At 36.9% G+C, this 17,111-nt stretch overlaps 1 protein-coding gene across 1 annotated transcript; it reads left to right on the forward strand.

Annotated features, from left to right (window-relative positions):
- Positions 1 to 5,869: 5,869 nt before the first annotated feature.
- LOC136826185 (protein Star-like) lies at positions 5,870 to 13,399 on the forward strand. The gene is made up of 7 exons (XM_067083239.1): positions 5,870 to 6,125; positions 7,940 to 8,040; positions 8,695 to 8,759; positions 9,299 to 9,454; positions 10,190 to 10,395; positions 11,629 to 11,773; positions 12,022 to 13,399. Exons 2-7 carry the CDS (start codon positions 7,944 to 7,946, stop codon positions 12,220 to 12,222), a joined length of 870 nt encoding a protein of 289 aa, XP_066939340.1. The 5' UTR covers positions 5,870 to 6,125; positions 7,940 to 7,943; the 3' UTR covers positions 12,223 to 13,399.
- Positions 13,400 to 17,111: the final 3,712 nt, after the last annotated feature.

Genomic DNA, 17,111 nt, shown 5'->3' on the forward strand with positions numbered 1-17,111 from the left:
TTGTTCTATCTCCCTCTCTCCACATTGCCCCTCCTTTCCCATAGTGCCCAGCCATCCGACCCAGACCCCCCACCTTGGAAACTTCTTGAGGGTTCCCCCCTCCCCCCAAAACCCTTTCTCAGTCTGAGTGCCAGTAGTGCTACCAGCATTTTTGTGGGGCTGTGCAGCATTGGCAACCGAAATTTATATATACTGTATATATCATACATCTCTGGGACCTTAGTCCAGGTGTGTCAGGTAATGTCGAGTGTCAAATAGTGACGACACTGTCAGTAACTCGGGTTATTACCAAGTGACATACATTTAGAAATACGAAAGTGCTCAATTTGTGATAAAATGTTTGGGCTAAGACAGTATTTTTTAGATTTCGAACGGCTTTTGTAACATTAAAATAAATATTTGCTTAAGAAAATGTTTTAGTCCTCCTCATTAGTGTATCTAACATACTTAATTGTTTCTGTTACTCCCACAGGACATCATATTACTGCCTTACCATTTTCATTCATCTTTTGTATCAACAATGCATCTTTCCACCCTATCATCTTCCCTATCTCCTTGATGCAATTCTTCAGGTCTAGTTTATCAAAGTATTTATATGCACCTTCGAACCATATGTACGTTGGGGTGCCTAACATTTAGTTGTAGTCGATCATTGTGTTCAGGGTTAGCAGGTGATATGCTGTGGCTCTTCCTTCTAGTCCACGCATTGGGACCTACTTATTTTCTGGTTTATATTTTCCTTCGTCATTTCCATCGTCACTTTTTCAAAAAACTTGCTTATGTTGCTAGTAATGAATATCCCGCTCTTGTTTTCCAATTCTAGTTTCCTGGCTTTTTTGTGTAGTGATAATATTTCCATTTCTTCCCATTCATCTGGAGTGTTTAACTCTCTTTCAGTGTCTCCAGTTAAGAGTGTGAGGCTCTCAGTCATTTCTGTACCCATATTCTTGAATATTTCTTTATTTATGCCTTGTCTGTCCGGGGTACAGTATATTTATTCTTCAGGTTTTTTAATGCCTTTTCAACTTTGTGTATACTGGACTTAGATTTTTTCATTTTTTCCTTTCCCACTTACAGATATCCATTTCTGGTACAGGAGGTTAATTTCATCTGTTACCCTTCCTGTTTCATCTCCAGGATCATCTAATATGAATAGTGCTTTATGATATTGTTCATATTCTCTTTTAATTTCTTCAGCTTCCTCTACTGTTTTCCCTTCCTTACTTTTTACTGCCACCACATTGGTTTTGGGCCATCTAGTTTTTTTCTTCAAGTCCCAGAAGGCTGTACCATATACTTCCCTTTGGATTTGGTTTCAGCTGCTGTTTTCTTTATCCTGGTGCCGTCTTCCTTCATTTTTTTCTAATATATTCAATTATTGATCTTTCCCGCACCTGAATAACCTCTTCTTTTCTAGACTAATACACTTTTTTGCCCTCCTTTTTAAACCTCCTCTTAGCCCTCAATAAGTCTCTCAATACTCTTGATTTGCTCTCCTTTTGCAATCTGCAATTTTTCTTACACTTTCTCAAGATTCTGTCCAATTCTGCTTTGCTATTTGGCGTACTTCTTTTTTATTGGACCATTTTCTCTTGCTATGTCCACCAAAGCTTGTAGGTCTTTGCATTCTTTTAACTTTCTTATGTCTATATATTTTACATTCTTGCTACTCCCACATACTATTTTTCAGTTCACGACCATTGCCACAGCACAGTGGTCAGAGTGCACTAGTTCAGAAGATATCTTGTGTTATTTTTTTTTTCATCTATTTCTATTTTATCTGCATCTCCTCTTTATCTTCTTCTCTTATCATTACATAATCAATAATGTCCTCTGCATGTTTTGAATTCTGGTCCATGTTCCATTGCATTTTCTGTGATTGTTTAACAGACGTAGTGTATTTTGTTTGATTAGTTTCCACAGTGCTTTTCCTCCTTTGGTCACTTCTTGCTTATTGATGGTGATGCCTTTATTGTTTTGCAGTTAAAGACCCCTGGAATCATTACATTTTCCTTTTTATTTCCAGCTTTATTTATTTCCTCTTCAATTGAGTGTTTATACACCGTAACGGATATGAAGCTTGATCACAAGAGCTTCCCACAAAGCAATCACTCTTCCATAAACTCGAAACGAAATGGTAGGAGACTGTTACATCACAAGGAAATGTGAGAGCAAAGTCGAAGTAATGGAGGAAGATACATCTGGCTTTCACCAGCCACATCGCAAATTAGTGAACAAATATAGGTGCGCATTTGTGTAACTTTTCCTTGAAAGGAAGCTAATGAAACTGGTATCAGAAGTATGCGGAACACCCTGAGATCTTTAAGACTGAAGTCTCGTAAGGGGATAATGATCTCAAGCGGGAACAAGATGCATAATTTAAAGAAGAGGAAGAAGAAAACAAAAACATTCCGTCAGGATAGACAGACCTCCAAAAATTTGGAAAGACTTCCAGTATGCAAATTTATTGTGCCAATTGAAGAAGAGATGGACCAGACATGTTTCTTTAAAGTGAATGTTCAGTCAAATATGACAACTAGAATTTTATGAGAGCTGAACGTATGTAAAAAGATTCACGGTCCTAGCCTACTAAGAGGCCTCCACACATGAGATCGTTGCCGGTAGAATATCATCAACAGGTAACTTTCGGGCCAAACCACGTGTAAGACAAACTGTAATGGCCCAAAAATTCTTTTCCCTGAGTAATTCTCAGAGGTAACGTTCCTGTAGGTGTTATAATAGTACCAAAATATGATAGAGAAAGAGGGCATAGTTGGTAGATAGAGTATCAAAAGAAGAATATTATTTATTATTACATTATACAGTGTTTGGGAAATAGGGAAGGCGAGGGAAAGTTTGCTGCATTGTACTTTATTATGTATCGGTGCAATGTTAGTGGAAAAGTAAGTTGACGGATGAATTAGTAAGAGCAGTGGCTGGAATTAAATCTGATAATTGGCTAGTGGAAAGAAAAGTGAACATATACGATTGTCACTTAGTAAGGCCTCATAATGTAGTGAATGGGAGATTAAAGGTGGCAAATGTTAAGATAATCGTCTTGGCAACATAAGAGGAGTCAAAGGGATTGAAACAGCGGGCAGTATGAAGAGATGGTAAAAAGTTTTAGCGTGAAACTTATGAGACTTTTGGCCATGTGAAAAGAATGGGAGACAGTATTCTCTTTAAAGAGGAGAATGGTAATTCCAAAGTGGCGGGAGGAGAAGACACCAAGAAAGTGTTGGTAAATGGTAGGCTATACTGGAGCGCCTGAACAGAAGCACACAAACTATATACATCTCTATCTATCTATCTATCTAACTATCTATCTATCTATATATATATATATATATATATATATATATATATATATATATATATATATATATATATATATATATATACTGTATATATAACTGACTACAAGCAAGTTGAGAGAGAGAGAGATTGTGGGCATCCCGTTTAATAACGCCTCGCCCGAGGGCATCATACCACGCAACGATAAAACAGGTTTGCGTTAAGTAGTGAAACAGTTCATCAATTTTTCCTTTTCATTTTTTATCGTGTCTTACGGTCTTTCATTTTTGTTTGGCTTGCAGCAATTTTTAGTTTGGAATTAAACGAGTACTAGAAAACTATGATTTCATAATTCCATATTTCTTTCATCTTCTACTTGTCGCGTTGTAAGCCCGCAAATCGCTTTTTCCTTATGACGTGGTCTTGCAAACAGGTATTTTTTTTATCAATGTTGCTGTCATCTAATTCGTCCTGCTTTAAGATTTTTCCAGTGTCATGTAGACACCGTCAATAATAGTCTTAAAAAAATCCCTTTTGACAGTGACGGAAATATCTAATTGAAGTGCAGTAAAGTTTTTTTTAAGAATAATAAAAATAATAACAGAGTGAATTAAAAACGTCGTTCAACTCTCGATCATATATAACAAAGCGGAAAGTACTCAAGATTTTCTTCCTCTACAGGAAACTATCCGAGAAATAAATCAGCCAAGAATTCGCTTTACACACATTGTGCTAAATTTAAGAGCGTTCATGCTGCTTCTTTTTGAGAATGTATCTGTGAATGATTACTTCTCGATTTCAAGATATAAGCGAGAAGGAGAGACCCGAACGAAAGGTACGGTATTCTGTTTATTTAGAAGAAGAAGAAGAAGAAGAATGACTTGTAACAGTTGTCTATCGTCTATTTTGGTCTCGGGGTAATAGCTTTCGTAGTTCGGCGCCTGCGTGAAATTTCAAGGGAAACGAAACTATATTGTGCTGGTTGGGGCTGATTTAGAAGATTGTTGCCAATAAAATAATCATGTAAAGTCACCACATCGGCGCCAGGATAGTGTTTCGGCGGCGCCATTAATTAAGTCTCCGCTGAGCTTGTTTTCTTTTGTGACTTCCCATTTTCTTCAAGCTCAATTAGTCACGCCTAAAACGTGCCAGGTCACGCATTTTAATCATTTTTACTTTATGGTATTTATACGAATGTCACACATTGTGTATCACATGTTTCTTCATTCACAGGCATCAAGACTGTATCCATATTGTAGCTCTGTATGTTTTGTATTGTAATTTGTACTCGTTCACTGCATATTATTGTTCATTGTTTCGACCTCAGGTCACAGTCAATTCCATTGTCTCTCGCGGCCCGGCGTCAGTCGGCCGCAATATAAGCTGCCTGGATCTGTAATAAAGTAGCAGTAACTTTTACCTGCTCGTTTCTTTGACACCTTACAGTGGTGACCCCCGGAGTATCCCGGAGCCATTAGCGGACTCACACGGCGACTCAGTCTTGGCTCCAGGATTTCTCCAAAACGCTCTTAGCGGCCTAAACACGGCGCTGTAACCAGCGTTTGAGCGTGCTGACTCTCGTCGGCGTACCCCACCAGCGTCACTCCGGGGTCACCACTGTAAGGTGTCAAAGAAACGAGCAGGTAAAAGTTACTGCTACTTTATTACAGATCCAGGCAGCTTATATTGCGGCCGAGTCGCCGACGACGCCGGGCCGCGAGAGACAATGGAATTGACTTGTGACCGAGGTCGAAACAATAAACAATAATATGCAGTGAACGAGTATAAATATTGCAAAACATACAGAAATATGGATACGATCTGATGATGCCTTGAATGAAGAAACATGTGATACACAATGTGACATTCGCATAAATACATAAAGCAAAAATGATTAAAATGCGTGACCCGGCACGTTTTAGGCGTGACTAATTGAGCTTGAAGAAATGAGGAAGTCACCAAAGAAAACAAGCTCAGCGGAGACCATTAATGGCGCCGCCGAAACACTATCCTGGCGCCGATGTGGTGACTTTGGGGAGTATTTGTAGTCACCACATCGGCGCCAGGATAGTGTTTCGGCGGCGCCATTAATTAAGTCTCCGCTGAGCTTGTTTTCTTTGGTGACTTCCCATTTTCTTCAAGCTCAATTAGTCACCACATCGGCGCCAGGATAGTGTTTCGGCGGCGCCATTAATTAAGTCTCCGCTGAGCTTGTTTTCTTTGATGACTTCCCATTTTCTTCAAGCTCAATTAGTCACGCCTAAAACGTGCCAGGTCACGCATTTTAATCATTTTTACTTTATGGTATTTATACGAATGTCACACATTGAGTATCACATGTTTCTTCATTCACAGGCATCAAGACTGTATCCATATTGTAGCTCTGTATGTTTTGTATTGTAATTTGTACTCGTTCACTGCATATTATTGTTTATTGTTTCGACCTCAGGTCACAGTCAATTCCATTGTCTCTCGCGGCCCGGCGTCAGTCGGCGACTCGGCCGCAATATAAGCTGCCTGGATCTGTAATAAAGTAGCAGTAACTTTTACCTGCTCGTTTCTTTGACACCTTACAATCACATCTCTCACGCACAACGAGGCAGGAAAGAAATATTCGGTCTTATTTTTATGAAATTTATGCTGCCAAGCCAAGTACTGGGGCACTCTCGGCCATTTAGGCTTAGGACAGTGAAAGGAAATATTGGAGTGGATGGAAAGCAAGATAAAGCTATCCAGAAAATAATGGAGATGAAGGTGGAACTGGGAGAAAATCCTAGTTACACTGAGAAGTAGTTGGCAGAGAGTTGCAGAAGAACTGACGCAGAATGGAGGTAAAGTAAAAGGCATAATTTATGTGGGTGCAGCCTACATTGTACGGGGAAGAAAGAAAGATATGAGCAAGGTCTAGTGTATTCTCTAGACCTTGGGCCTACTCACTTTGTTCACTTTGGTTTTATGTACATCCCTCCACAGGGATAATTCCCTCTCTGGCGGGCCCGTGTTTTCTAGTCAGTATCGTAGCTCCTGCAGAATAGGAGAGTCTTTAGTTCTTTTTTAAATTCGCTTTCTTCATGTATGCTCTTCACTTCAGGCGGTATTTTGTTATATAGTCTTGGTGCGCAGTGTACAAATGCTCTCTCGCCTGAATTACAATTTGCTCTAGGTTCATTACATCAGGTAAAACTTTTTCTTTTTTGAGTCCCAATATTCCGGCTAAGTTGCCATGGATTTTTGGCGAGCTTTTGTCTACACTAAACATTTTATTGTAATATATTTTCTTGGTTTTCATAATCAAGTTGTTGTACTGATATCTAGCTGTTTTATAGAGTGGCAAATTTTCACTACTTGATTCTTAAGATCTTTTCCATAGATCTTCAAATTTTTCTTTTCTTAGCTTCACGTAATTCACTGTTAAACCATTTGGCATTTTCTTTAACTATTATTTGCCTTATTGCTTCTGGACATTTATCGTTGTAGCTTGACGCCAATATACTTTTGCTATAGAATGTAAAACAACTTGCACATACTTGGTCGTCTGTCAAGGAATTCCTCAGATTACACCTGCACTCCTGGCTTGTTTCAATTATTTTCTTTATGCTCTCAACAATAAATTCATCAGCTTTAAAGTTGGTTTTGTTTCTGTAAGCGATAACTTTTTTCAGTGTTTAGCTTTTCCAGATATTTATACTAAATGTAACTAGTTTATGTATTGGAGATATCACGCATTCAGGCTCAACTTGTATGTCACCCACAATCTCGTTGTTTTTGTTTTGTATCACTAGGTCAATGGTATGGTTCAATAATGACGTCGGTTTTTCACATCATTTACGAGGTCGTGGCTTTCAAGTAACTCTATAAGGTTTAACCTTCTGATTTCACATTGCTATAGAGAGGAGCTGTTCTAAAGACAATCCCTAACAGACCCTTTCCTCCCGTAGGGGGGTTAGTGCCACCAGTGCACCTCACGTGGTACACTGTTGGCATTACTTGAAGGGTCTTTGCAGCATCCCTTTGACCCCTAGCTGCAACCTCTTTCATTCCTTTTACTGTACCTCCATTCATATTCTCTTTCTTCTATCTGACTTTCCACCCTCTCTAACGATTGTTTCATAGTGCAACCCCTAGGTTTGCCTTCTGTTACGCCTTTCAAGCCTTCTTACTGTCAGTTTCCTTGTCAGCGCTGAATGACTTCATAGGTCCCAGTGCTTGGCCTTAGGCCTAAATCCTATATTCTGTTCTGACAAACCCTTTAAACAATTACAATCATCCAGAAGTTATTGCTGTCTCTAGAGTTACAGTACATTGTAATTAATTGCTGTAAATAAACCTGATGATTTTATAGATACAGTATGTATGTTTTTAATCACACCAGATATAAAGCCATTGGCACTTCCCCGGACAAACCATACATTACACCATTGTGTGACACATATTCAATTGAAAATATAGTATAATAGTGTGTAGATTTGTCTTGCTAATTATAAATTCTTAATTTAAGCCTAAATACAGACCATTCAAGAATTTGTAGAATTACAAGTGTCCTGTTGGTATGTCAAATTCAATTTTAGTCTTGGTTTTTGTAGAAGGAACTGAAGCAGACTTAACCATATACTGTTTTCCTTATCGTGTTGTTTTCACTTTACAGAGAGATGCACTCACTGGGACAACATAGGAATGTTGTCTTCTTAGTCATGAGTATCCTGATTTGTTTCTATTTTGTATCAAAAAAAGTCCCAGTCAAGGCAGGTGAGTCATAGCCATCATTGTTTTTGTTGTGCGTGAAAGATATCATTAACTTTGCCATCACCCACAATAACACTTCACAATATTTTGCCCTGACATAAGGTATTTGACAAAGATCACAAGATTTGTAAAAGGCACAAAAATCGGATGACCTGTTCACAGAATAGCACCAGGATGGACAAAGGAGTGTAGTTAGATATAAGGTTAATACCTCTCCCTTGTAAAAACTAAAGAAAAAAATTAAAAATTACTGAAACATGCATTGACTGATACCCAAAAATAAGGTTATTTTTAGAATTAAAAAAGAGGGGCCTTAGGATTTTGTTCATCAAATAAAAAAAAATCATTCATACAGTTCTCTATATCATATCACAGGTCTGAAGAAAATCATCTCCATAGCTGACCTTTTTAACGTTTAACAAGAATGGCTTTGAATGCCCATAGACCTTATAACTTTAAGCTAAAGTACTGTTATCAGAGCATGTCAGTACAGTATATGAGTTTTTTGATTCTCAAAGACAAGTATTTTTTTTTTAGCAAAATTCCCAATTCCAGTGCAATCTTAGCATTGCATTTGCTTAATTTAGTTTTATATGTATTCATTTAAATACTAGTCAGTCATGCTGCTTGACTCACCAATGCTGAAATTTGTTCCAGATGAGAAGTCTACCAAAAATAATGACTGGCTCCACAACTGTTTTATTCCTGAATATGACTTGGAGGTAAAGTGATTTCCATCATACTTTTCCCACTAGATACTATCATCTAAGGTTTATATTACATGTGCAGAAAAATGATATTTTCATTAAAAAAGAACCTGTGTCAGGCCATGATAATAATACTACCTGTACAACTTGAAGATGATGGAGGTGGGCAATGCTAGGAAGTACTTTCATGTTAGAAAATTCCTGAATTTTTAGTGAATTCTAATGGTGTATGGAGTAATTCAGTAGGTTTCATTTGTATAAAAAGCATTATTCTCTTAAGTCACAAAGAATGATGTTTTATTTGTTTGAAGAAGCCTTATGACTAAATAAACATTGACAGTTACTTAAGTGTAATGAAAGTTCAAAACTAAGGGTGATTTCAGTACCTTGTTAAAATACAGTATTTGATTAAATTAAATTTACAGATTCTTTATATTACAAAGTAGAAAGGGAAATTACTGTAAATATTTTAAGGTTTTTTACAGAGTTGATGAGCATAAATGTATAAATAAGGTAACTGCTGCAAATAGCCAACATTATTGTTTCAATTGTAGGGAGCAACTCAGGATGACCCCAGACTCATAGGCTATATCCGCAGAGAACTACTGCAACCTCCTTCCCCACATCCGTATAACCTTCATCATCCTGAAGTGGTTCATTATTCACAGTTCAACCAGTCGCAGTTCGCTAACAAAATACTGAATGGAATGGTGAGTAAATCTCATTCCTTCCCCTGTGTTATGCATGAGACAGAAAAGTTTAATACTCTTGAGGCTTGGATAAGGCCAAGTTTGTTAAGGTGTGCATATTTTTCTCTCTCTGTGATTTATTGTAATCATTACAGAATACGAAGCTGCAGATTTTTATAATACATTAATGCAGTACGCCTGTACTGTATATATAAAATAAAGTTCAACTAAAAGATCATATAGAATACTCTGTACAAGAAAAAATATAATTGTCCTTGAATTACAGATTAATTTGCAATGGTTTCTATGGGTGATGTTTATTCGACCAAAGCATTTAATAGTTCAATATCCAGAAGTCAGTGATGTAAATAATTTCTGTGGCAGAACCTGATTACTGTTTATAACTACTATGAACGAAGTTCATAGTAGTTCACGAGTTTTGATATATATTCATTTTACTTCATGAATAAATGGGCTTTAGTTACTTGAATTACCAAAATACCTGTAGCTAATTTGCACTTTTGTCTTTTACATATATCTCAGATCATTAGAGAATTGTAAAGATAATGACACAATTTTCTTGAATAAATTACTTATGTACTATTATTGTATTTTATATAATGGCTTGTTTCTTGTTCAGTTTAAATGACTTTTGCAGATTACAGGTGATAGTGCTCCCTCATGCTATCTCACTAAAATGATTTACTGTATACATTAAAAGTATAAAGTGTTACAATTCCATTAACTTCTATGCAGGAAGATGGATTTTACATTGAGGTTGGCGCATCAGAAGGTGAATTTTTAAGCAACAGCTTATTTTTTGAGAGAAGACTTGGATGGAGAGGACTCCTAATAGAACCACTGAAGGAAACCTACAAGTTGCTGGAGAAAAAAAACAGAAAGGCCTATACCATCAATACTGCTCTGTCAACTACTCCCCATGCTTCTTATGTTAATTTCCAGTGAGTAATGCTTTACGAGTAAGTAGCCTTGCTAATGGCTGGTATTTATGGGACACAAACGTACACAAACTCGTACACAAAAACGTACACAAATTGTTCTAAATTGTTACAGACTTCTTTTCATGATCCCTGGAAACTTAATGTTCTACAGCATCTCTGTTGCTTACCACCCATACACTCAAGTGAAAAAATACTGTATAGATTTTAAAACTAAATATATTCTTAACTGTTTTTGATATCCCACATGAACGTAGGGTGCAGTCATTGCTGACCTCTCCTCTTTTTCTCGTTCTCAGCCCTTTCATAGCATGCTTTGAGAGCCTTCTTCCTCTCTCCTCTCATGTAACATATCCCCTTTTTCTTGTGCACTGTTATTGCTGTACGTTTTCTCATTCTTAAGGACCCATTTCTTCCTTTATCATGTTTCTTTATACAGAAGTTCTGTTTTGTTCGTAAGTGATGAGTTCTTCAGCTGCTTTCTTCTAATCACTTTATTTTTCCTGGTGGTCCTGGAGCATTTCCGTTTTTCATCTTCCCGAAGATTCTCCTAGCCTGTAAGATTCATCTGTTACACTATTGGTCTGTCAGTCCATTCAACATAATGCTTTAGCTTTATGAGGGGTTAATTATTTAATGGCATATCTTGGGGATAAGGGATACATGAATAGCTCTAATCAACAAATAAATTGGTCAGTTCTGTACATGAAGGCTTCTGTAATTTAACATTGGTAAAACTTTTCAGTGATACTTATACATTGATCTCATTGATATTTGTATGGGGTACTCTAAGAAGAGCCCATGGTGGTATAAAACCATCTCAGTATAACAACAACAAAATATGTCACTATCCCCAAGGTTTTTTAATGAACTTTGGTTGTAAACCCATATCTACCACATGCAGGGATGGATATTTGATACACATACAAACTTGCTGTACAATCCCATGATATTATTAACACTTACAATACAGTACTTGAATTTTGATTGGCTACTGTATGCTGCAATTTAAGGTTTATATGAAATAAGCTAGTGGTTTTGGAAGGATCATCTTCAAAAGCACTTTATTGAAGAAAACGTCATGCAGAAAACTAGTGTTCCAAAAATTAGGGAAAAATACGAAAGGCGATGGGTTACCAAAGTAACTTATGCAGGCTTCTAACCACAGTTTTTTTTCTCTCCTTATCCATAGGCTTTCATGACCAATATTGAGCACTAAAACTTTTTACTTCGCAGGCCTACAGCTAGCTTGGGGACAGGTAGCCACCTGAGTAACAGTGGCATCATTATGAAGGGTATTCCCTTGTACTCTATTCTTCGAGCCTTGGATGTCAAGGTTGTTGACTTCATGTCTCTGGATATTGAGGCCTTTGAGGTTAAAGTTAGTATATTTATCAGTGCAATGAATTACTCTACCATGAAAATAATGATTCAAATCCCAATATACTGAAAGTTACAACGACAGAATGGCTGTAGACTTTCAATAAGATTTTGAAGGTAAAATGCATTACCAAAAAAATAACTGAAAAAAAGTTTTGCACAGTAAATCAGGGGCCACATAAACGCTGAACTTCACACCAAAGATTTTTCATGTTTCTACTATATTGTAGTGTCGTATTTTTCTTACAGGTACTGAAGACGATTCCGTGGGACAAAGTGACTTTTCGATTGATGTGTATCGAAGTTGCTCATATCCCTGAGGGGGTTGATTATTTAACGGAATATCTTACGGAGAAGGGATATAAGTTTCTGGGTTTAGGATTTGCTGATGCATGGTATGGTTGGCCTGATTTGCTCCCCAAAAACACTTCCTTGCGCCACCATGAATAGCTGTAATCAACAAATAAATAGGTCAGTTCTGTACATGAAGGCTTCAGTCATTTAATGTAAGTAAGAACTTTCAGTGATACCTATACATTGATCTTATTGATCAGGCAAAAGCTAATGTGTGTTAAATATCAAAATGGTAGCTCTGATTCACAGTGTACAGTATTTTTTCTTTTTGTTCACTGTAGTTTTTTAGAATGCAAAAATATTTTAATAGTCTGAACTATTAGTTTTTTACTGTTTTATTTAGAAACTCACGAATACTTAGGTGTCAAGCACACTGTCATATGTAGGCAAGACGACACCAAACAGGCTGTAGCAAATTCAGTGACGCCATTGAATGAGTGCATGCTTACGTGCATATGGGTTTCAGTTTTTTTTCTTTGTTTGATTTACTGTTCTGTACTTCATTACAAGTTTAGTTGACTTTATGATTATCACATACAGTATATCATAACAATACACAAGAGAATATTTTATCGCTGTTGATATTTCTTCTCTAACCACTGTAAGAATATTTAAAATGCGAATTTCCCATGTAGGCCAGACAAAACCTATGCACACAATTATAATTATCTTTTTTTAAAAAATAAAAAATAATATACGGTAAAAATATAAACGAGAGTACTGTAGCATAAAATATAAATGAAAAAGTAAAGGAGTGTATGTGTGTGTGTGTGTGTGTGTTTTACTGTACTCAGGCTTAGATGCAAACATACCCCACTTATTGTTCTCTCTCCCTCTCTCCACAATGCCCCTCCTTTCCCATAGTGCCCAGCCATCCGACCCAGGCCCCCACCTTGGAAACTTCTTGAGGGTTCCCCCCTCCCCCCAAAACCCTTTCTCAGTCTGAGTGCCAGTAATGCTACCAGCATTTTTGTGGGGCTGCGCAGCATTGGCAACCGAAATTTATATATACTGTATATATCATACATCTTTGGGACCTTAGTCCAGGTGTGTCAGGTGATGTCGAGTGTCAAATAGTGACGACACAGTCAATAGCTCTGGTTATTACCAAGCGACATACATTTAGAAATACGAAAGTGCTCAATTTGTGATAAAATGTTTGGGCTAAAGACTTAGTATTTTTTTAGATTTTGAATGGTTTTTGTAACATTAAAATAAATATTTCCTTAAGAAAATGTTTTAGTCCTCCTTATTAGTGTAACTAACATACTGTACTTAATTGTTTCTGTTACTCCCACAGGACATCATATTACTGCCTTTCCACTTTCATTCATCTTTCGTATCAACAATGCATCTTTCCACCCAATCATCTGCCCAATATCCTTGATGCAATTCTTCAGGTCTAGTTTATCAAAGTATTTATATGCACCTTCGAACCATATGTACGTTGGGGCGCCTGACATTTAGTTGTAGTCGATCAGTGTGTTCAGGGTTAGCAGGTGATATGCTGTGGATCTTCCTTCTAGTCCACGCATTGGGACCTACTTATTTTCTGGTTTATATTTTCCTTCGTTATTTCCATCGTCACTTTTTCAAAAACCTTGCTTATGTTGCTAGTAATGAATATCCCGCTCTTGTTTTCCAATTCTAGTTTCCTGGCTTTTTTGTGTAGTGATAATGTTTCCATTTCTTCCCATTCATCTGGAGTGTTTAACTCTCTTTCAGTGTCTCCAGTTAAGAGTGTGAGGCTCTCAGTCATTTCTGTACCCATATTCTTGAATATTTCTTTATTTATGCCTTGTCTGTCCGGGGTACAGTATATTTATTCTTCAGGTTTTTTAATGCCTTTTCAACTTTGTGTATACTGGACTTAGATTTTTTCATTTTTTCCTTTCCCACTTACAGATATCCATTTCTGGTACAGGAGGTTAATTTCATCTGTTACCCTTCCTGTTTCATCTCCAGGATCATCTAATATGAATAGTGCTTTATGATATTGTTCATATTCTCTTTTAATTTCTTCAGCTTCCTCTACTATTTTCCCTTCCTTACTTTTTACTGCCACCACATTGGTTTTGGGCCATCTAGTTTTGTCTTCAAGTCCCAGAAGGCTGTTCCATATACTTCCCTTTGGATTTGGTTTCAGCTGCTGTTTTCTTTATCCTGGTGCCGTCTTCCTTCATTTTTTATCTAATATATTCATTAATTAATATCCCCCGCACCTGAATAACCTGTTCTTTTCTGGACTTATACACTTTTTTGCCCTCCTTTTTAAACCTCTTCCTAGCCCTCAATAGGTCTCTCAGTACTCTTGATTTCCTGTCCTTTTGCACTCTGCATTTTTTCTTACACTTTCTCAAGATTCTGTCCAGTTCTGCTTTGCTATTTGGTGTATTTCTTTTTTATTGGACTATTTTCTCTTGCTATGTCCACCAAAGCTTGTAGGTCTCTGCATTCTTTTAACTTTCTTTTATCTACTATATATTTTACACTCTTGCTACTCATACATATTATTCTCCAATTCATGACCATTGTCACAGCACAGTGGTCAGAGTGCACTAGTTCATAAGATATCTTTTGTTATTTTTTTTTTCATCTATTTCTATTATCTGCATCTCCTCTTCATCTTCTTCTCTTCTCATTACACAATAATGACCTGTGTGTTTTGAATTCTGGTCCATGTTCCAGTCCATTTTCTGTGATTATTTAACAGACAGTGTATTTTGTTTGATTAGTTTCAACAGTGCTTTTCCTCCTTTGGGCACTTCTTCCTTATTGATGGTGATGTCTTTATTGTTTTGCAGTTAAAGTCCCGCGGGATCATTACATTTTCCTTTTTATTTCTAGCTTTATTTATTTCCTCTTCAGTTGAGTGTTTATACACCGTAACGGATATGAAGCTTAATCACAAGAACTTCCCACAAAGCAATCACTCTACCGTAAACTCGAAACGAAATGGTAGGAGACTGTTACATTACAAGGAAATGTGAGAGCAAAGTCGAAGTAATGGAGGAAGATACATCTGGCTTTCGCCAGCCACATCGCAAAATAGTGAACAAATATAGGTACGCATTTGTATAACTTTTCCTTTGAAAGGAAGCTAATGAAACTGGTATCAGAAGTATGCGTAACACCCTGAGATCTTTAAGACTGAAGTCTCGTGAGGGGATAATGATCTCAAGCGGGAACAAGATGCATAATTTAAAGAAGAAGAAGAAAACAAAAACATTCCGTCAGGATAGACAGACCCCCAAAAATTCGGAAAGACTTCCAGTACGCAAATTTACTGTGCCAATTGAAGAAGAGATGGACCAGATATGTTTCTTTAAAGTGAATGTTTTGTCAAAAATGAGAACTAGAATTTTGTAAGAGCTGAACGTATGTAAAACGATTCACGGTCCTAGCCTACCAAGAGGCCTCCACACAGATGAGATCGGCGCCGGTAGAATATCATCAACAGGTACCTTTCGGCCAAACCACTTGTAAGACAAACTGTAATGACCCAAAAATTCTTTTCCCTTAGTAATACTCAGAGATAACGTTCCTGTAGCTGTTATAATAATACCAAAATATGATAAAGAGATGGCATAGTTGGTAGACAACAGAGTATCGAAAGAAGAATAGTATTTACTATTACATTATACAGTGTTTGGGAAATAGGGAAGGCGAGGGAAAGTTTGCTGCATTGTACTTTATTATGTATATCGGTGCAATGTTAGTGGAAAAGTAAGTTGACGGATAAATTAGTAAGAGCAGTGGCTGGAATTAAATCTGATAATTAGCTAGTGGAAAGAAAAGTGAACATATACGATTGTGTCACTTAGTAATGGCTCATAATGTAGTGAATGAGAGATTAAAGGTGGCAAATGTTAAGATAATCGTCTTGGCAACATAAGAGGAGTAAAAGGGATTGAAACAGCGGGCAGTATGAAGAGATGGTAAAAAGTTTTAGCGTGAAACTTATGAGACTTTTGGCCATGTGAAAAGAATGGGAGACAGTATTCTCTTTAAAGGGATGTATACAATGGTAATTCCCAAGTGGCGGGAGGAGAAGACACCAAGAAAGCGTTGGTAAATGGTAGGCTATATAGAGCGCCTGAACAGAAGCACACAAACTATATACATCTCTATCTATCTATCTATCTATGTATCTATATATATATATATATATATATATATATATATATATATATATATACTGTATATATAACTGAATACAAGCAAGTTGAGAGAGAGAGAGATTGTGGGCATCCCGTTTAATAACGCCTCGCCCGAGGGCATCATACCACGGAACGATAAAACAGGTTTGCGTTAAGTAGTGAAACATTTCATAAATTTTTCCTTTTCATTATTTATCGTGTCGTACGGTCTTTCATTTTTGTTTGGCTTGCAGCAATTTTTAATTTGGAATTAAACGAGTACTTGAAAACTGTGCTTCATATTTCCATATTTCTTTCATCTTTTCCTCGTCACGTTGCAAGCCCGCAAAACGCTTTTTCCTTATGACGTGGTCTTGCAAACGCATTTTTTTATCAATGTTGCTGCCATCTCATTCGTCCTGCTTTAAGAGTTTTTCAGTGTCATGTAAAGACACCGTCAATAATAGTTTTAAAAAATCCCTTTTGACAGTGACGAAAATATCTAATTGAAGTGCCGTAAGCGTTTTTTTAAAATATGCAATTAAGAATATAATAAAAATAATAACACAGAGTGAAGTAGAGACGTCGTTCAACTCTCGATCATATATAACAAAGCGGAAAGTACTCAAGATTTTCGTCCTCTACAGGAAACTATCCGAGAAATAAATCAGCTAAAAATTCGCTTTACACACATTGTGCTAAACTTAAGAGCGTTCATGTTGCTTCTTTTTGAGAATGTATCTGTGAATGATTGCTTCTCGATTTCAAGATATAAGCGAGAAGGAGAGACCCGAACGAAAGGTACGGTATTCTGTTTATTTAGAAGAAGAAGAAGAAGAATGAATT

The sequence above is a fragment of the Macrobrachium rosenbergii genome, chromosome 40 (assembly GCF_040412425.1).
Source record: "Macrobrachium rosenbergii isolate ZJJX-2024 chromosome 40, ASM4041242v1, whole genome shotgun sequence".
In the NCBI taxonomy this organism is placed as follows: domain Eukaryota; kingdom Metazoa; phylum Arthropoda; class Malacostraca; order Decapoda; family Palaemonidae; genus Macrobrachium; species Macrobrachium rosenbergii.